This window comes from Lissotriton vulgaris, chromosome 1_1 (assembly GCF_964263255.1).
Source record: "Lissotriton vulgaris chromosome 1_1, aLisVul1.2, whole genome shotgun sequence".
NCBI lineage: Eukaryota > Metazoa > Chordata > Amphibia > Caudata > Salamandridae > Lissotriton > Lissotriton vulgaris.
In genome coordinates, this window is record NC_141685.1 from 1,184,385,283 (window position 1) to 1,184,407,108 (window position 21,826).

Below are 21,826 nucleotides of genomic sequence, written 5' to 3' on the forward strand. Positions count from 1 at the left end.
ATTCTTAAGAATGTAGGAAAGGAGTAGAAGAAGGGTGTTGACGTACAAAGCTGGAACCGGGACTATGAGGCATCTATTTACATGAATGGGGTTCCTGAAAAGAATTGGGGAGCAGGATTGTGGCCTCATTTCTCAGAAGAGGGGAGGGACACCTTGTTGGCTTTGGGTGAGGGGTACAACCTCACAGACATGGACATGAAGGAGGCCCTTCTCTCTAGGTATGGTCTCACTCCTGAAACGTACAGGGATTAGTGTAGAATAAGTAAGAAAACGGATTCCAAGGCATGATTAGAATGTGCAGATTCTTTCTGCAGGTCACTGGATGGTTGGTTGAAGGGCAGCGATGTGACAGATTTTCAACGGCTCTGCAATTTGATTGCACTTGTCTAGTCTATGTTTTGAAGAGCTGTGCCAGCACTTGACAGATAGTAAGCTGGCTGACTCCAGGAAGCTTGCTATGGAGGCAAACCGCTGGGTGAGTTCCAGGGTCCACAAGAAAGTGAATAGGGGAGATTCCGCCAGAGGCCCCCTACAAGAGAGTTGGGGGAGGCAAGGCTAAAGGAAAGGAGTTCTCTATAGGACCCGAAACTAGTACCCAGGGTAAGGATTCCCATCTTCTAGCAGATAAGAAGCCATGGGTCTCTTCAGGTAAGTCTGCAGAGATTGGATTCCGCAAGTGCTATGCCTGTAAGCAGGTGGGTCATTTGAAGGGGGATCCAAAGTGCCCCAGGAGGGCACAGCCATCCCACCGGTGGGCAGTCCAAGGCGTTGGCTAGTGTAGCGCTAGGGGAGGATGGGTACCCAGAGGAGGGGGGGGATACCGCCAAAATGACCTTTGTCTCACTAGGGGACAGTGAGATGGTACCATGAAACCAGGTGTCTGCAAACACTAAGAAGTACAGAGCCTGGGTGACCATCAATGGAAGAAGAGTAGAGGGTCTCTGAGATACTGGAGCTAGTGTGACCTCAGTCCAGTGTCATCTGGTCTCTGAGGAGCAAGTAGTCCCAGGGGCATTCTACCAAGTAGCTGCTGTGGACAACGGAGAGTGGCCAGTGGCGGGTGGCACGGGCTCCATTTGAATGGGGGGGGGGGGGGGGGAGGGAGTATCTCAGGTCCCTTAAGGGTAGTTGTGAGCCCTACCATTTTTGTAGCTTGTCTGCTAGGTAATGACCTGGGTCAGTCCTTATGGCAGGATGTGGAGCTTAGGTCTCACTTCGGGATGTTTGAGCTGCCAGAGTGGGCATGCTTGACCACTCGGTTCATGGCAGCCAACAAGAGTAATCAGAAGGTCCTGGAGACTGAAACAGTGGCCCAGGTGCCTGCCAAGAGAAAGGGCAGTTGGTGCGGGAAATACGCCCCTGAGGTTTTAACTAGTCCAGGAGGAGGCTGACTTTGAGGGGGACGTCCTGGAACCTAGAAGGGGAACAAGTAGCTGAACTGGGGGACTTATCTGAGCTGACCCATTAGCAGCAAGAAGGCGGTCCCACCAGGGTCAGGACCTTCCTACTGGGTCTGGCTCATGATGTGCCTTTGGCAGGAAATTTGGGGCAGGACAAAGCCTTTGATAAGATTGTCATCCACTTCTTTTGACCCCACATGCAAAGGTAGTCTGATGCTTATTGTAGGTCTTGCCAAACTTGTCAGCAAGTGGTACGAGTGGGAGGAAGTGTAAGGCTCCTCTCCAATCATTTTCGGTGGTTGGCACCCCTTTTGAGAGGGTGGGGTTGGACATTATGGGCCCCTGGACCCCTAGACAGCCATGGGCAACAGGTACATCCTGGTATTACTGGACCACACCACCCAATACCTGGAGGGTATCTCTCTCAGGACAACAACGGCGCCAGTTGTGGGTCGGGCATTAATGGGGATCTCCTCCCTTGAGGGGTGCCCCAGAGAGGTGGTATCTGACCGAGGACCCAATTTTATATCGAAGTATATGACATCCCTGTGGGAAGAGAGCGGTGGAACCTACAAGTTCACCACTCCTTACCACCCCCAAGGTAATGGTTTGGTGAAGAGATTCATCCAAACCTTGAAAGGCATGATCAAGTGTCTAACTGAACCTATGAGGCATAAGAGGGATGTCCTCTTACCATGCCTTCTCTTTGCTTACAGGGAGGTACCACAGAATTCCTTAGGGTTTATTCCATTTGAGCTACTGTATAGGCACCCTGTGAGAGGACCTCTCAGTTTGGTGAAAGAAGTTTAGGAGACAGGTCCCAGGAAAACTCCTTAGGATGTATTTAGCTATGTGATGGCCTTCAGGAACCAAACTTTGCGCCTCAGGAAAATCGCTCAGGCGATCCTAGAAGCCTCAGGAGAGTTTGGTGGCACCGACGGACAGAGCGGGGCCTCGTATACCTGACCTTGGTCCAGGTGAGGTGAGGTCCAGTCCCCTGTCATTTTGGATCAAGCTGAGTTTCCATGTGACAAGGAGGATGAGTACTTAATTGTAGGTACAGGTTGTATCGTTCCTACAATTCATTTTTCGTTTCCACTGATTAATTTGGTGTAATTTGGTTCACACATTTTGTCACAGTAGCAACGTTTAAGAGCAGTGGCCCTGATGAAAGCCAAGGGACATTTTGCCCGTTAGGCAGAAACATGTTGGCCCTATTTGCGACAGTCATTAGTTTCATACTGTCGTTTGCACTGTTCCTGTTGTTTTAATTAGGGGATGTGCTATTTTAAATTCACCACTTTCATGTTAGGTTGCACTGTGTTCTCACCACTTTCTCTTAACCATCAACAACTGGCCAACAATAGGTGGTTCATAGCGCACTGTCGACCTGATCCAGTATTTACAACTTACTGTGTGGCATGGGGTCCAGATGATCTAAGGACCAGCCTGGTCACAGTTTGGACGGCCAAATGATAGGACTGATCACTTGGTTTGTTTGATGGTTATGCACAAGCAGCTGTTCTGGATTTTGTTGACCAGTTTTTGATCAAGTTTTACTTATTTGAGTTTGTATTCCTCACACACGTGACTCAAGTCCTCTCTCTTTTTCTCTATATAAGTTTGTTTTGAGGTGACTGTAGCACCCACTGACATAGCGTACCACATGTCAGTTTGGCCTATAGAATTGGCTGACAGACCTCACAGGTTCTTTTGTGTTATTCATGTTGTGAAGTTGGGGAAGTGAACCTGTAGTAGGTCTTTAATCCTTTTTCCCTATGACCTTTCTCTCCATGTTTTGTCTTATAGATCCTAGAAGCGAGCCAGGAGGAAATTAATTTGCAAACTCCAAGGAACCCTTTGATGGTCCTCAATGTAATCCACTTCATACCTCACTTTGAGAGGTCTGAATTGAGGATGCTCTTGGTGACAGAAGATGGGGTGGAAGAGGAGTGTGAACCTCTTCCTGACAGGTCTACCAAGGAGCACGAGGGGCCAGTGGAAGGTGTGAACCTATTACCTACAGTGACCCCAGGGCAGCAGAGTGACTGTCGCCAGTTGTTGTGGCAGTGTGCCACCCTGTTCTCCCTATCCCGAGGTGGCACCCATTGGGGTATCCATGAAGGTGACACTAGGGACAGGCCCCCATGAAATACAAAATTTACAGGATGGCTGACAGGGTCAGAGTCAGCATCAAAGAAGAGGTTTCTAAGATGTTGGCATTAGGAGTGATAGAGCCCTCAAACAGTACTTGGGCCAGCCCAGTGGTCTTGGTTCGAAATACTGCTGCACCCGGTGCCACTCCTGAACTTCGGTTCTGCATGGACTACTGTGGGCTCAATTCCCTCACCATGACAGACGCGAACCCGTCCCCAGAGTTGATGAGCTCATTGATCAGTTGGGAGCTGCCAAGTTCCTCAGTACGTTTGATTTAAAGTATGGGTACTGGCAGATTGCCTTGACTGAGGGGGCCAATGAGAGGATTGCTTTTCTCAAACACCGGAGGGGTACTACCAGTTCCGGGTAATGACCTTTCGGGTAAAGAATGCCCCTGCCACCTTACAGAGGTTGGTCAACCAGGCTGGACTGGAGGATTTCAGTGCTACCTACCTAGATGACATCGCAGTGTTCAATTACAGCTGGGAAGATCACTTGTGCACCTCAGGGAAGGGTTGAATGCTCTGCAGTGGGCAGGCCTCACGATCAAGGCCAGCAATTGGTAGATCGAGCAGGGGTCGGTGGCATCCCTGCAGCCCAAAATCGACAGCATTCTGGCTTGGGAGCCCCCCAGACTCAGACAGAGGTGAGCGTGTTTTGAGGTCTTACCAGTTAGTATAGGAGATTTGTCAAGGGCTACGGCACCATTGGTGCCACCTTGAATGAATGAATGAATGAAAACAATCTTGTACCGCGCAAACTTAGCCCAGTGGGCATCAAGGCGCCTAACAGAAAGAGTGGAGTAGGAGCCGGGAACCAGGTTACAGACTGGTTATGACTGAGCTGACTTCCAGAAAGATGATCTGGACTGATGCCTGCCAGGCAGCTTTTGATGCCCTGAAGGCAGCCATGCGCACAGTGCCCGTGCTCAAGGCACCAGACTTCTCCAAGGAATTTATTGTGCAGACTGACGCTTCAGAGCATGGTGTGGGAGCAGTGCTCTCACAACTGAATGAAGTGGGCCTAGATAAGCCTGCAGTCTTCCTTAGCAGGAGTCTACTCTCCAGGGAACAGAGGTGGAGTGTCAGAGTGAAAAGTTTTTGCTGTGGTCTGGGCACTGTAGAAACTAAGACACTACTTGTTTGGAACTCACTTCAGAGATGAGACAGACCACAGACCCCTAGATGGTTAATGCAGATGAGGGGTGATAACCCAAAACTGTTGAGGTGATCCATGTTCCTACAGAGAATAGAGTTTATTACGGTGGAACACTGCCCTGGCACAGAACACGCCAACGCTGATGGTCTGTCCAGGTTCTTCCACCTTAGTGAAGAGAACTTCCAGGTGGTTTGGTAGTTCTCCCTACTTTCATCCGAAGGGGACATGTGTTGGACCTGGCATCTTTTGGCGTGTTTCCCCTGTCTTTTTGCTTTCTGGCCTCCTGTTTCTTATGGTACTTTGGACATCGTTTTGCTGGTTTAGTGCCTCTGTGCACTTTCTCACTGCTGTTCAGAGTTAAAGTCGAAGTGTTCCTACACTAAATTTTGTTTATTGATTAGTGATTCCATGTTTGGCTATTTTGATTTACTACTAAGTCCATAGTACAGTGCACTGTGTGTGTCTAGACCTATGAAACAAATGTTTCTAGAGGGCCTGCAGCTCTGATTGTGCCACCCACACAAGCAACCTTTCAAAAGTGTCTCAAACCTACCACTACAGTGTCTGCACACAGTTTTTACTGCTGTGTCGAGCTGGCATGTGCCCCCACTTGCCAGGCCTCACCCTTCTCTTTTCTTACCTGTAAGGCACCCCATAGGTTGGCCTAAAGTACCCCCATGGGCAGGGTGCAGTGTATGTGAAAGGTAGGACATGTCCTTGTGTATGTGACATGTCCAGATAGTGAAATACTGCTAATTTCAGTTTTCACTATTGAAAGGTTATTTGTCCTATAGGCTAACATGGGAGTTGCCTTGTAACTTCTTACAAGTATAACTCTCAATTGGGACTGGACAGAGAAATGGTGTTTAGGCTCCTGAACTCAGAATTTAATAAAATCTTTTTAGGGAGATGGTTTTTAAATTGTGTGTTTGGAAGTGGCAGTTTTAGAAAGTAGGCATTTACTTGTTTAACCATTATGTGTACCTCTACTGGGTTGTGTATTGACTGTCTGGTTTTGGAGTGACAGGAGCTTGGGATGTGCATTCACTGTAGACAGCCACAAAGGGGAGGGAGGAGGTGTGTCCTGTCTTTCCGGGTGACTCATAGTTGGGCTGAATGGGCCTGGTCTGCAAATAGAGAGTGGTGCGAGGAGTTTTCACTAGCACCTGAATAGACACTATTTCCTCTGCATAATGATGTCTACACCTCATGTAGGGAAGCTGGGCCAGGGAGGGCAGAACTAGTTTGAACTGTCCTCAGAGGCCCTTGCCATAAAGATAAAATGTGGTATAAATATTGGGACCCAGACCTCAGGATTTTAGAACTCTTTTGGCTCAAGAAACCTGCCAAGAAGAAGAGCTGGAGAAGTTCTGAGGAGGAACTGCCACTTTGCTGTGTGCTTTGCTGGGTTAGCCTACAGTGGCTGCTTCTGTCTTGAGCAGAGGAAGGAGTGGACTGAGCTTTTCTGCAACTTCTTTGTTTGAGTTTCTCCAAGGGCTTGAGGTAGAGTTTGCCCCCTGTTCAAGAAGTCTCCGGAACAGCAAAGACTGCGACCACTACTCGAAACTGTGTTTTGTGCTGCAACAGAAGAAAAAGCAACCCAATGCCGTTGATGACTTCGAGTTCTGAAGGCACCGCAAAGGGCACCGCCACTCTTCGCGCCACAGCCCTGGTCTCACCGACGCCGCTGGATGCCGTCATTAAGCCTCTGCCTGCACCGCGACCTAAGGGCACCGCACGCCGCACCGCTGCACTTAGCACTGTGCCCAAATGCCCGCTGATGCCAGGGCTCCTGAATCCAACCGCATAGAGGTCGTGCTGCAATGTGTGTGACTTGAAAGGCCCGACGACTCATGCACCGACCACCGGAACTGACGCTGGCTCTTCAAGGCTCATCGCGAGGTCAACGACACCCTGCATTTCTATAGGTACTGTTTGCGAGTCTTCCGACACTGTAGCCGGCCTTTGACACCGCGATCAGCCAGAACTGCTTGTATTTGTTGTTTACAATGAAGTGATAGTCCTCGACGGAGTTATCGACTTTAAGAAACATCATTTTAAGTTTATTTTTGCCTATTGATATTTCTAAGAACGGGAGCATGGATTTTTATCATTGTTTGGATTGGTCTTGAACAGATAAAATATTGGATATTTTTCTAAAACTGGTGTGGTGTCCTTTTGTAGTGTTCTTACTGTATTACTGCTGGGTATGAGTGAATGCTTTACACATTCCCTCGGAGATAAACCTGACTGCTCGTGCAAGGCTACTAAGGGGGTGAGCAGGGGTTATTTTAGAAGTGTATCCCCCTTTTCCTGACTAGGAAGAAGGGTCCCTACTTGGACAGGGTAACAACCTGCAAACTAGAGACCTCCATTTTTAACATATCAGCAATTTCATTATGATTCTCACTGTCAGGGGACACAATGTCAGGTAACTGAGAAACAGCTTTTGAAATGCCAATACTCTCTCCGGGCTGCTGTGACTCCTAGAGTAGCTTGAGTTTCTAGAAGGCATACGTGTGACTTTTTTTCCACCGAGTGTAAAGTCTAACTCATGAAGAAGAAGAATGGTTTGTTTGGTTCGACCCATAATTATTGGACACCTATGTTTTAAAAAGAGCAACTTGTGGGACTTGCATGGATCTCATCACTTTTTCTTAAGCCAAATACCAAGCAAATGTCAAAGTGCGGATCAAAAACTCAGGCTTCTCACATTTATGTAAAACCATTTCCTTCTGGAAATAAACACTTGGCAAATCAAGGAGTAGTTCGAACCGATTACAGAAATACCACTCTAAGATGGCGATTACATCCACTGAGTGGGAAAGTAGACTCGACCAGTAGTCCGTCGTTTGTTATTTTCCAGGAAATCGCGGTTTCAATACAACAAATACTACCAATGAGTCTCTAGTAAACGAGCTAAGAAACCATTATACAACGCGAGACAGCAGCATTTTTTAGGTAAGCGAGGACAATCACGCTTTATTTTGAATTAATATTGGTCCGTTCTAATACGGTTACGAAGGACTTAAAATATCGTGTATAACGCGCTTTGCGGTCACTACACATAGAAAGGTTGGCATTATCTGAACGTAAAGAACAAGTTACTTACCTTCGGTAACGCTTTTTCTGGTAGATACTATATCTGCCTGTGGATTCCTCACCTTGTGAATATCCCCCTTGCGCCAGCAACATTCGGAAATTCTTTTTCGTAGCCTCGCGCCGACGTGGATAGGACGTCACAGAGACACGGCTCCGCTCGCGACTCCGCTGACGTCACCGACGCCTATAACAGGCCCACGCCGGCGTGATGACCTCAGTTCCGCCTTTTTTCCGTGCCATCGAGGCACACGGACGGACCAATGACAGTAGATATATACAAAGCATACACAGTATACAATAGTCAAGGCAAAACACACAGTGTAAAGCAAATGCAGGAAGCAAATGAAACATTTCCTTGACATCAAAACAAATATACATTACAGTACAATAACTCTGGCATAGAAGAGTGGACAACGGGGAGGCGGGTGGGTCAGTGAGGAATCCACAGGCAGATATAGTATCTACCAGAAAAAGCGTTACCGAAGGTAAGTAACTTGTTCTTCTGATAGATACATCTGCCGTGTGGATTCCTCACCTTGTGAATAGAGTCCCACAGCAGTCCCCACTCCCGGAGGAGGGTGTCCACTCTTCTAAACCAGGAAATCCTGAAGGACAGAGCGCGCAAAGTGGCCGTCCCTCCTGACTTCCGTATCCAAGCAGTAATGCTTCGCGAAAGTATGGAGGGAAGACCAGGTTGCCGCCCTACAAATGTCCTCCACAGGAACACCTCTAGCTAAAGCAGAGGTAGATGACTTAGCTCTAGTGGAATGAGCTCTAATACCCTCCGGAGGCTCCTTACCGGCCAAAGAGTAGCAGATCTTTATGCACAGAACGATCCATCTTGATAAAGTCCTTTTATGGACCGCTCTTCCCTTCTTGCAGCCAGCAAAGCCAATGAAGAGTTGATCGTCCAAGCGACAGTCTCTAGTTCTGTCCAAATAAAAAGACACCGCCCTCTTAGGGCTAAGACGGTGCAACCTCTCCTCCTCCTTGGAAGGGTGTGGGGGAGGATAAAAGGTAGGGAGGGTAATGGATTGACCAAGGTGGAAAGGAGTCACCACCTTAGGAAGAAAAGCAGCCCTGGTCCTTAGAACCATCCGATCAGCATGTATGGTCAGGAACGGGGGCTTGGAACTAAGAGCTTGAAGCTCACTCACCCTCCTTGCCGAGGTAATTGCAACTAGGAAAACTGCCTCAAAGGTTAAAAGCCTCATAGGACATTTATGAAGAGGCTCAAAGGGAGAGCCCATCAAAAAAGTCAGAACAAGATTCAAGTCCCACTGAGGAACAATAAAAGGGGTAGGAGGAAACTTATTTACAAGACCCTTCAAAAATCTCAAGACAACAGGTGACTTAAAAAGAGAGGGCTGATCAGGCAAACAAATAAAAGCTGACAGTGCCGAAAGATAGCCCTTAACTGTGGCAACTGCCAGCCCCTGTTGAGCCAAAGAGAGAGCAAACCGGAGCACATCTGATAAATGGGCTCTCAACGGGTCAATATCATTCTCACCACACCAAACAACAAACCTAGACCATCTATAAGAATAGACAGTCTTAGTGGAGTCACGTCTAGCAGACAAAATGACATCCACCACATCAGGTGTGAGAGAATAGGAAATCAGGTTGCCCCGTTCAATCTCCAGGCATGAAGGTGCAATGTCTGGAGGTGGGGGTGTAGAACCTGCCCCTCCATCTGAGAGAGGAGGTCTGCCCTGAGAGGGAGACGGAGCGGCGGGTGAGAGGAGAGGTGGAGTAGATCTGTATACCACACCCTTCTTGGCCAATCCGGGGCGACCAATATAACTTGGGCCCGGTATTGGCGAATTTTCCTCAGAACCCGAGGAATCAAGGGTATGGGAGGAAACGCGTAAAGGAGTTGACTTCCCCAACACAACTGAAACGCATCCCCCAAGGCTCCTTGCATCGGATACTGGAGACTGCAGAATGACGGGCAGTGAGCATTCTCGCGAGTGGCAAACAGGTCCACCCGAGGGGTCCCCCACGTCCGAAAAACGTGACGAACCACCTCTGGATGAAGCCTCCACTCGTGGTCGGCAGAGAACTGCCGGCTGAGACTGTCCGCACGTACGTTCAGAACTCCGGCCAGATGATTTGCCATCAGGCAAATCTGGTGGTCTTGAACCCAGGACCAGAGATGCAGAGCCTCTCTGCAGAGACACTGCGACCCCACTCCTCCCTGCTTGTTGATGTACCACATCGCGGTCGTGTTGTCCGTCAGGACTTGGATCGACTGACCGCGAAGGGAAGGGAGGAAGGCCTTGAGCGCCAAACGTATCGCCCGCAACTCTAGAAGGTTGATGTGAAGCAACCTTTCCTCTGGAGACCAAAGACCCTTGACCTCCAGATCCCCCAGATGAGCACCCCACCCTAGAGTGGATGCATCCGTAATCACCGTGGCCACCGATGGAGGTAGATGGAAAGGCTTCCCTTGCGACAGGTTGCCTTCCACGCTCCACCAAGACAGATCCGCTGCAGTTTCTCTGGAGATCTTCACCGACTCCCCGAGATCTCCGTTGTGCTGATACCACTGCCTGCGGAGACACCACTGGAGTGCCCTCATGTGCCAGCGTGCATGGTTGACCAGGAGAATGCAAGAAGCCATCAGACCGAGCAGGCGAAGGACCTTCAGGACTGGAACGACCGCTCCAGGGTAAAACAAAGGAATCATTTCCTGTATGTCGCGAATCCTTTGAGGAGGAGGGAATGCACGACAAACAGTAGTGTCCAGTACGGCACCTATGAACAGGTTGCGCTGGGAGGGCACCAGGTGAGACTTGGGTACATTTATCGAAAAACCCAACCTGAACAACAACTGAGTTGTCTCCTGCAGATGATGGAGCACCTTCTCCGACGACTCCGCTTTGATCAGCCAGTCGTCTAGATACGGAAACACAGGTATCCCCGATCTCCTGAGATGCGCTGCCACCACCGCCATCACCTTGGTGAAGACTCGAGGCGCAGTAGTAAGACCAAACGGAAGGACCGCAAACTGGTAGTGCTGTGACCCAACCGTGAAACGGAGATACTTCCTGTGCGACTTCAGGATTGGGATGTGGAAATACGCATCCTGCAAGTCGAGCGACACCATCCAGTCTCCTTCCATCAACGCTTGAAGAACCTGAACAAGGGTGAGCATCTTGAATTTCTCCTGCTTCAGATAGAGATTCAAGATCCTGAGGTCCAGGATAGGACGAAGCCTGCCATCCTTCTTGGGGATCAGGAAATACCGGGAGTAGCATCCCTGACCCCTCTCCTGCTCTGGGACCACCTCTATCGCACCCTTTCGTAACAGAGTTAGAACCTCCTCCTGCAGAAGAGACAGATGTTCCTGGGTGCAAAAACCTTGACAAGGAGGGTAAACAGGGGGGAATTCCCGAAAGGGAAGGGCATACCCATTTTCTACAAGATTGAGAACCCAAAGATCTGACGTAACCGATTCCCAATCCTGTAGAAAATGGGTAAGCCGACCCCCAACCGGACCCACATGATCCTGAATAGCGGATCTAGGGCTGCTTTTCTGCGGCAGGGGGGTTGGAAGAGGTGGAGGAAGAGGAGGGCTGACGTCCACGAGGACGCGCTCTTTGCTTTCCCCTGTACGATCTGTACATTGAATTTTGCTGCTGCTGCTGTTGCTGCTGCTGCTGTTGGCCTTGTCGGAAATTCCGAAAAGAGCGACCAAAGCCCCTGAACCTTCTGCCGGAAGAAGCGCCCCTGATCTGGAGGCCCAAAGACTTCGCTGTTGCCCTGCAGTCCTTGAACCGCTCAAGAGCAGCATCCGCCTTTTTCCCAAAGAGACCTGAGCCATCAAAGGGGAGATCAAGCAGAGTCGCCTGAACATCAGCCGAAAAGTCCGATGACTTCAACCAGGCAGATCTCCTTGTCGCAACAGCGGTGCCCATAATCCGAGCCACAGAGTCAGCAGTGTCCAGACCACTTTGAATTACCTGGCGGGCAGCCGCCTGAGTGTCATTGATCACCTCCTCAAAATCCTTTCGGTTTGCTTCAGGAATTTTAGGGGCCAGGATACGTAAGGAGTCCATCAGGGCATGAACATACCTCCCCATTAGGCATGTGGCATTAGTTGACTTTAAGGCCATACTAGCCGATGAAAAGGTCTTCTTTGCCACCTGGTCCTGTTTCTTAGCCTCCTTCTCACAAGGAACCTGCGGAAAGGCACTAAGACTCTTCTTCGAACAGGCAGCCTGAATGACCAGGCTCTCCGGCGAAGGATGTGAAGAGAGAAAAGCCGGGTCCTCAGGAGCGGCCCTGTACCTCCTTGCAACACTCTTTGATACCGCAGGAGCAGACAAGGGTTTCTTCCAGACTTCCATAATAGGATCAGTCAAGGCATCATTGAATGGAAGTAAAGGCTCAACCACCGAATTAGGAGAATGTAAGACTTCTGTGAGGAGTTTAGACTTGAACTCCACTGTAGGCAGAGTCAATTGAAGAAGCTCAGCAGCTTTTCTCATTACTAGATGGTAAGGCTGAATATCCTTAGATGGAGCACCTGAGCCTGAGGGCAACTCCCACTCTGGAGAGAAATCAAGGGTCCCAGAATCCGCCAATTCCTCAAAACAGCTCTCCTCTAGCTCACCTTCTTCAACGTCAGACTGAGAGCCCATATAACTCTGCTCCTCCAGAAGGCGCTGTGCTTCTCTTCTGGATCTCTCCTTAACACGCCTCGCAACCGGATCCACCAGCGGCTTCGACGGATTCGGGGCCGGCGCCGGTATCGAATCCGACGGCACAGAAGAATGCCCTCGAGGATGATCAGGAGCAGGCGAAGCCGGAATCGGCGTCGACGACTTCGGCGGAGCCGGGAAATGCCAATGCGGCGCCGGAGCCGGCATGTAGGGCATAAACGGAGCCGGAGGATAGGAGTGAGGAACTCCCAGGCTGAATGCCAATGGACCCGTGGGGCCCGAAGGCGCACCAGAGGGGTACCATGCCCTTGAGAAGACACCATACATTGCGTTAAGAAACGCAGAAGGGTCCTGGCCTGGAGCAGGAAAGGGCGGCTGAAAACCATCAGGCCGGTCCTGAAGAGGGATCGGATCCGGCTCTACGATAGGCGCGGAATCCACAACCTCCCGGGCCTCTTCCTCTTCACGGGCCGGGGACGGCGCCGGAGACGGACTCGGAACCGGAGAAGCTTTCGGAGCCGGAGATGGAGATCGCCCACGCGACTCAGATGGCGAGGCCTCACCTTCATGCTCGGAGACTTCGAGGGTAACCACCTTCGAACGTACCTTCTTCGGTGACCTCGACCTCGAGCCCGACTCCTTACCAGACCGGCGTCGGGACTCATGTCTCCTCTTCTTGTGCTTTTTCTTCGACTTCGAAACATGATCCGACGCCGACTTCGAAGACGACCTCTCTCGAGAAGCAGATCTCGACCTCGCCCTGGACTTCGACCTCGCCCTTCGAGAACGAGACCTCGACGACTTCTCCTTTCCAGCTTTCACCTTCGCAACCAGAAGTTTGGCTTCTCTCTCCCTCAGGGCCTTCGGATTCATCTTCCGACATGAAGAACAATCCTCCACATCATGATCAGAACTTAAGCACCAGATGCAGTCTTCATGGGGGTCGGTAATGGACATCATTTTACCGCACTCCCTGCAGGGCTTGAAGCCGGTCTTCTTAGATGACATTTTCGAAGAAACTGGATACAGAGAAGCAGAATTAACCAACAAAATGGCAACAATGTACCAAAAGGCTACAGAGATTCCCGATAACCGTTAGCGTCGACGACGCGGAAAAAAGGGAACTGATGTCATCACGCCGGCGTGGGCCTGTTATAGGCGTCGGTGACGTCAGCGGAGTCGCGAGCGGAGCCGTGTCTCTGTGACGTCCTATCCACGTCGGCGCGAGGCTACGAAAAAGAATTTCCGAATGTTGCTGGCGCAAGGGGGATATTCACAAGGTGAGGAATCCACACGGCAGATGTATCTATCAGAAATGTTTGTATCTCTGTTCAGATACATGAAACTAGTTTCTATCACAGGTATGTGAACCATGCAAACAACTTGTGCCATATAACATTGAGATTAATATGAATCCACAAGTGACCCCGTACATTGTTTTATCGTCCAGGTTCAAAGTAAAGACTCATTACCACAGGTATGCTCAATCATCTTTATGGAAAACCTCCATGAGTATAACATTGTAAACCCATTGTAAGGTATTATTATATGGCCTACATATGTTTTTCGTTACAGCATACAAGCTGATCTACCACCATAGAAGCGGTAAGATTAGAAAGCAAATGGTGATTATTCTCCCTCAGATATATTAGTAGGTACATATAATTTAAACTTTGACATACATTTATTTCAGATTTCAGACGTTGACCCAGCACATTCATGAGGTATGAACAAACAGGATAACAATCCAATAACTTCAGCTACCATGTGCCTACACGATAAACATTTGTTTTTTATTTTTATTTCTTTTAGTGACTGCCCCTGAGGAAGGCACTGAAGGTGCCGAAATGCATTGGGCATGCGATCAGGATGTGTTTAGGATTGAAAATGTGGTTGTGATTTATCTACAGTAAATGTGATCATTATAGTGAATATATGTAATGAATCTAATGATAAATGTTTGTGGAACATCATGTGATATATAACATGAATTCGATTGAATAATAGAGTGACAAATAAATTAATGAAAAGCATCTGATCAATTTTTGTTTACATTGATAAAAATATAAGGTGTGGATAACACTACATGTACAGTGCGAGACTGGACTGACACACCTGTTGGTCTAAAACTCTTAGCACACCTTCCAGCCACAAGGAATCCTGTGAAAAGAAAGGGGCTTGTGTTGCAGGTTTTATTCAGTACACAAGATAAACACTACGCAGGACAAGGGACACATGGTGTCAAGAAAAGGTGTATTAGCCATAGACGGCGCTGCACTTAGAAATCTTGCAGGCCTATTCTTCTCATGCCACTTGTTCTGGTGTTACCTGGTGCACACACTAGTTTATTGACATGGTCTTTGAAGATCCACTGCTTTAAATAAAGAGGTGAGTGAGCAGAAAGGCGTTCAACACCCCCGAAAACTGCAGGTGGTCATTGTGAAGTGTGGGGAACACACGGGGAGAGGATTTGTGCTCCCCAGGGGTAGGGAAGCATTTAGGGGTGAGATGAAATGCTGGTGAGAGCACGGCCACGCTCTCCTTTCCGCTCAGCCACCTTCTCTGTTAATGGGACCTGTTCGCAGGAGGTGGACACCCATTGTTTAAACTAGGCCATCAAGGGATGTGTAATACAATAATGAAGGTGAGAATAGTGCCAGAACAGCAGTCCTGCCACCCTCCTTACATCGTGCCCCCAAATATGACACCTGTTAATGCAGTGTATTCAGAGAAAGGGGACACACTTGGTTTATATGCAGTGGGGGTAGGGTCCAAGAGGGCAGCAGGGGATGTGCATGTTCTGATGTGAGGGCTGGTGTAGGCTGGAACCTCTGTCTGTGCAGAGATTACTACAGGTTTACTAGAAAGGGGCTTGGATGACAATCTGAACAATCTTTGGCCTCCCTGGAGACATACAGTGACTGTGCTGAAACATTAATTGCAAACTCAAGTAGATGATGGACAGAGCTCTGAAACTTTACATTAACATGAAAGAGGCCAGTGAGACACCAAACACGTACAAAAGTGCGGGGCTAACCTGGGGGAGTGCGGTCACTTTTGGCCAGGAAGGATCAGATGCAATTTTGAACTTTGAGACTCACGCAACATGGCCTTGGGGTCATTAACCACTGAAACTAGATAAATCATCAGAGATGCCAACCTCCGAACTGGAGAAACGGGCCCAAGCCCTGGCATCAGCTCCCCTGCTCCCACAGAAATACAGAGACATGCTTATCCGAAATGCAAAAAAAGCCATATTGCATAGTTTATTAGCACCGAACACCTAGAGGAGAAAAAGCAGAACACGCCGGCTGAAACAAAACCAAAAACTAATGAGGTTGTGGCCATAGACAGTGGGAGGGGAGGAAGTAAAGGCAATACGGGCAGCACTTGCGCTTGGAGACAGGAGTGAATCACAGACACGCGCAAAGGGAATGTGAGGCCACAGACATGCAAGAATCGCCGCAGGACTACTCAACTCAAAAATAAAGAGTGCACTGAAGAAACAATAAATAAATCCAATGGTAAGGGCACATGTAACAGGGCAGTCGATAGGTAAGTGAAAACACACCCAAAGGTGGGACAAAGAGCAACGTTCATCAATAAAAAGAAAGCAATTTAGAAAGGCACATGAAACAAATGGCAAATGGTGGGCGTAATCTAAGCCAACAGAGAGATTGCAGAATGTCTCACAGAACAGTGCATACGCACTGCCTCTAGGCTCGAGCTAAAAAGGAATCCCTGGTGTCTAGCAGTGCTTTCCGCCCCCTTACACCACCAGTAGGCAGATGGGCAGTAAAATCCCTAATTTGCCTTCCAGGAGGCAGAATAACTGTGTGAACCCCTGGGTGGTGGGGAGCAGCCGCCCAATGATAGAACAGTGATTTCTAAATTTATATAATCCCTTGTGTCTAGTGGGCGTCCTACCCCTTGGGGAACAAATGGGAGTATATATCTTAACCAGTCCCATGCCAGTGGGCACTTCGCACATGATAATGAAATGAGTGGTCTAATGATGTGTAATACTGCTCAGCGATCGCCCTCTTGTGGAAATCGCAAAGCAGGAATCAACTAGGTGCAGGTACTATTGGAAAGGGGGAGAATTTACCCTTTCTAATGAGACCTTTCCGGTCCAAATAATGACATAAGTGTGCAGAGTGTGCTGCTCGTCATTAAAAAAAAAAAAGAAGAAAAGAAGCCCCAGGCTACAAGGAATGCTTTTTCTTGCAGTCGAAGGTGGGGCTCTAAGAGAAATTGCCTGGGGCAAGCACCAGGAAGATTCCTAGGCCTGGGTGCTTGGATGGAACCCTCCTATTCACAGTGCCCGATGGTTTATGCTGTAGAAAGGGAGATCATGTCCATAGCCCCCATAGGGTTAAGTGTATTTGCCACACCGGATGATGCACTTAGGGCTCAGGCAGATGAGGATCTTGAAGTAAAAAGGGCGGTCTAGCGCCCATGAAATGGATGAGAGCCCTCTGCCCACTTTGTGTAGGGGACTTTTCTATGGTCCACCCGGAATACCTGAAATGAGGCCTGAAACCTTTCATGATTTAAATAGGAGATTCTGGCAAAATGTGCTGCATTTGATACTGTGCATAAAAGATGCAACACAGTGATACACATCACAAAATCAAAAACACTTACTACAAAAATACTTACTATGAACATTTTTTTGGTTGACCCGTCGTGCTGGGAAATGTTTCTAATCATCTTCATCATCAATGGATCTTTGAATTTCAGAGCCCGTTTCATTAACATCTTTAGGCCATTTCCTTAAAATAAAACATTTGAAAAGATGCTTTAAAGTATTTCTGGCCTTACTACTCTAGACTCTAATAATGTAAGACAATTACCCAATTAGGGAATAAGATTATTTAATAATATGAAAAATAAAAAAAACATGATTAGTATGTGTGAGAGTATACTGAAAGACTGTGATAGAGAAAGTCCTGGTCATAATATTAAAGCACACAAACACATTCGAAAAACACCTCAAATTGAAAAGAAGTTAATGTGAATTAATTTTTCGCCATCAAAACTATTAGTCAGGAAATTAATATTTTAATGTGCTGCCTACACCCTTTTGTAGTGAATCAGCCTTCACTCCCATGCCTTTTAGTTATTCTGAAAGTTTGAAATGAGAAGGTGTTGAAGTGAGAATAAGAGCAAGTGTGTGTGGGGGGTGTATGTGTTCGGGCCCAACACAAGAATACAATAGGTTCTCATTTTGATTACCTTGCAGCAGCCCCCTTACTTCAATTATACAAGTACAACTCTTTTATCCTAAATCAGTGGTTCTTAGCCTGTGGTTCGGAGCCTCCTTGGGGTCTGCAAATCCCTTTCAGGGGGTTCGCAACTACTTAGAAAATAAAATAATATTAACAGACTAATAACGTGTATATAAATAAAGAAGCAAAATGTAAATTAAAAAAATTAAACAGTTCTGTAAATGTGAAGAAATTTAAAATTAGATGCTACAAATTTAGTAAGTATCATCCGATTGGTTTGTAGGAGCAGTGAAAATGCATCACACAACAAATTATGGACAATAAGTGGCCTCAATTGAATTTAGAAGAGGATTCTCATTACAATTTAGATTTTTTATATTTGTGAATAAAATATATTTCATAATTGTGTGTATGTGTTTGATGAATGCTTGTCCCTGTATGTTCTGTGGATTGTTTAGCAGTTCAAATAATCAGAAATGCTTATTCCAATACGGATTAAGTGGGGGTCCACAGAAGTCAAAAGGTTATGAACCACTGCCCTAATTCGTACCCTTCCCCTATAGCTACCAATAACTAATCACATGCCCACGTCAATGAGAACTACATTTCATAGATACTCAAGCACATACATTCAAGTAAGAGTTCTCAATCTCTATAAAAGGAGCACGGTTGTCAAGTCTCAGCTTTACAACAGCTGCGGCCAGAGAGAAGATCGATACACTTTTACATGTGCCACTTAGCATGTTGTATGTCCCTGCAAACTGCGAGGCTTCATTGCAGCAGATTACACTGGGCTCCTAATTTACATTTAATCTCCTATCCTTTGATTTCCCCATAAATCAGGATATATGTTTACATGCACATAGGGTACCTATGTGCAATCCCAAAAGCCCTACAAATCAGTCCACAAAATGTCTTGCATGACACCGCCCCTCCCTCCCCTTTTTTGTCAGTTCAACTGGATAAACAAAGTCTTGAAGCCCTGGACTTCCCTGTGCTGCCTGGCTCATTTTCCGTTGCATCTGGAGTTTGCCCATTTAGGTGTAAATCTCTGCCACCGTGCCTTAGATCTCCATGTGAAAGCATAATGGGCAAACTATTCACTGTATATTTAAAGAAAAATATATTATTGTAAAATAAAAATGTAAAGTGATATTGATTTTTTGAACTTCATGCTAATAAAATAAAATGCAAAGGACATTAACACATCAATTTAAATTAGTATAAGCTACTTTAAGTATAATATTTATAAATAATGTTTTAACTATAAATAACATTAAAGAATTTCGACCCTCACTACCATTTTTATTTAATAAGAAGTAAATGATGTTAAGAAAATCATATGTTTACTGGAAATTATGATAAGTCTAGTTTTTTAGTATTAAGTTCACTTAAATGCCATTATGTAATTAACTGAACATTGGTTCCTATAAAGTGTTATTTTATTTCCCTGCCTCCTGTTGTCTACAAAAGGGTGTTGCAGTACCTGTGAGAGAGCATGTGTTGTGCTTGGCTTACTCTGAGGCTGAAGTACATTTACACCCGGTTTAACCCTTTTAGAGCTGCAGTAACAATACTACTCCATGTACTACAAAATGCAATATTTGAATAGGCCTCCCTTCCCAATGTTTATTAAGTCCTGACCCTTGGACTAAAGATTCCAATAGTGAATGTACATACAAACCTGTCCATGACGTACCAGCTACGTCCAGGGATTAATTATGTATGGGCCTAGACTGGGGATTTACTATAAATGTAGGACGGCATCGGTGAAATCACCTATATTTTTCAGTCTTAAGACTTCTCCATAAATGCTCTGTGCTGAAAAACTTTAAATTGGACCTATATAAGTTCCTCCTCAGGCAGATGCCTGTGCACTCTACAATAGCATGGAGCACAACAGTTCTAGCATAATCTTCTGCCAACATAACTACAGTATACCTACAAAAACCCCAAATAAAAAACCTTAATTGACAACACTCACAACCAGATTCACAACTATAGAATAAAGGAATAGCTGTTTCACCATGCCGGTCCATCATACCTATATTCATGCTGATACCTGTCAGCATAGAGAAAGAATAATTGAGCATTCAACACTAACAGAAAAGCAGTGTTCTCGGTTGGCATTCCATATGAAAAAAGAAAAAATGATGGCTGGAATCCTGAACAAATTAAACATTCATCCCCAGTCACAGATCTGGGATTATTCCATTATTGTTTTGCTCACCAGCACACCCCAGTTTGGACTCAGCCATATGCAAATCACTCTTGACCCTGCCCCTGATGTGAACAGTCCCGGCAGAACTGCCAGACCAGGACCTCCCTGAACCGGAAACAAGCATCCTGGAACTGGTTTTGGGATATCACCCCTTATCAGCCAGGCGAGCTTGAATCCAGTGGCACAGTGAGCACGGGACCCACGTCTGGGCATACCCTTACCACTTAGGGTTCAAAAAGCACCCACAAAAAATTATGGTTTGAATGCTGAACAAATCAAACATTCACCCCAAGTCACATATCTAGGTTTATTCCATCGTTTTTTGGAACACCATACAACCCCAGTTTGAACCCAGTGATATGCAAATCCGTCTTGACCCTCCTCTCGATGGGAACAGTCCAGCCCAAACTGCCAGGTCCTCCGTGGACAGGAAACAAGCATTCTCAGGCTGGTTTCGGCATCTCACCCCTCATCAGCCATGCATGATCATGAGGCCCATGATTGGGCATACCCTTCCCACTTAGGGCGACAAAAGCAAGACAGTCCAGCCCGAACTACCAGGCCACGTCCCCCTGGGCATGGTGCACACAAATCACATTTGGTGTCTGGAAATAGTCCAAAAGAAGGGGAGCTGAAGGTCCCCAAAATTGTCAACTATCAAACAGCCAAACAGGCCGTGCGTGGAGGGGAAGCTCTACATGTCTTCTGCCTGTGACCAAAGCTGGAGGCTAAGGCCTGCCAGTCTCTTTGCTGGGTGACGTACATCTCTCAGGGATATGAAAAACCTCCTAACCCCAATGCACCAGTACTTGCCTGCTTCTCGAAATCAGTGTGTGTGCCCTGTGAGGAAGGGGACACTGTTGGAGGGATTGAGGTCCAGTGGATGATTCAGGCAAGTGAAGCCCTGTAGCGAGCTGTGAGGAGACAGCTGCTGCACCAATCTGTTTGCAGGTTTAAGTCAGCAACCCCATATGCCATGAACTTTACCATATCGATCAAGCCATCGCACATTTGTAAGTGTGCCAGTTGGCGACCCCATGTGCCAAAGGGGGTTGCTGTGAAGAGGAACCTACTGCTGAACTGATTGAGCCATCACCAGAGTGAGGAGCAAATGTGGTGACCCTAAATGCCAGGGTTGGTCACTGAAAAAAAGAAAAGAATCATAGCCTGGTTGATGCCATTGTTGTGAGGACAGGGTGCTGTGCTGACCCGTGTGGGCCAGACTGAGGTATTGAAATTTCTCCCAACTCCCACCATCTGTGATGAAGACCAAATATAGTTGCATCAGAGGGTTGTCAAGGACACCCATCCGCGGTCCCTGCACAGCAGCATGTGTGTTACTCACAAGAGGCAGCTGCTGCGCCTGCAAGAGAGACACTCTCGGAGACTCTGGTCAGAGAATCCCTGCTGATGCAGGCAAGACCTAGTGAGAGACCAGATGCCCCAAGGAAACTTGTCTGCCACATGGAGCTTTTTTGTTGGAAATCTTTTGACTTTTCTAACAGAGTCACAGTGGGACTCCCGAGCCTCAGATTGCTAGTAGAGCCTAACCTGAATGTAGCCTATAGTGAATGGGGAATAACCACCATCATCAGTAAGAGGGAAGTGGGTCCCAGGGGACTGCCTATTTAAAACTTGAGCCCTGACCTCGGGGGCTGTGTGTATTGTTTGTGGATGTCGCCCTTTTGTCACAAAATAAAGTATTTAACAAGACAATAATTTATTGCTGCTATTGAACATTTTTGAGTTGTTAGCCTGTGTTGAATCCCATTCCCTGCCTCCCCCTCCCCCAAGAAGTCTTGAACTGCTCGACTCGCACTACCACCGAGATTCAAGTTCTGAAAGGGTACTAGGCCAAGTTGCGTAGGACCTACAGCATGTTCGGCCCCC

At 47.3% G+C, this 21,826-nt stretch overlaps 1 protein-coding gene across 1 annotated transcript in view; it reads right to left on the minus strand.

Annotated features, from left to right (window-relative positions):
* Positions 1–21,826, minus strand: part of KIFAP3 (kinesin associated protein 3) — a 1,607,567-nt gene that overhangs the window by 645,992 nt on the left and 939,749 nt on the right. The window contains exon 13 of the mRNA XM_086964434.1: positions 17,147–17,259. Within this exon, the coding sequence (XP_086820560.1) occupies positions 17,147–17,259 (113 nt within the window). The remainder of the gene's footprint in view (positions 1–17,146; positions 17,260–21,826) is intronic.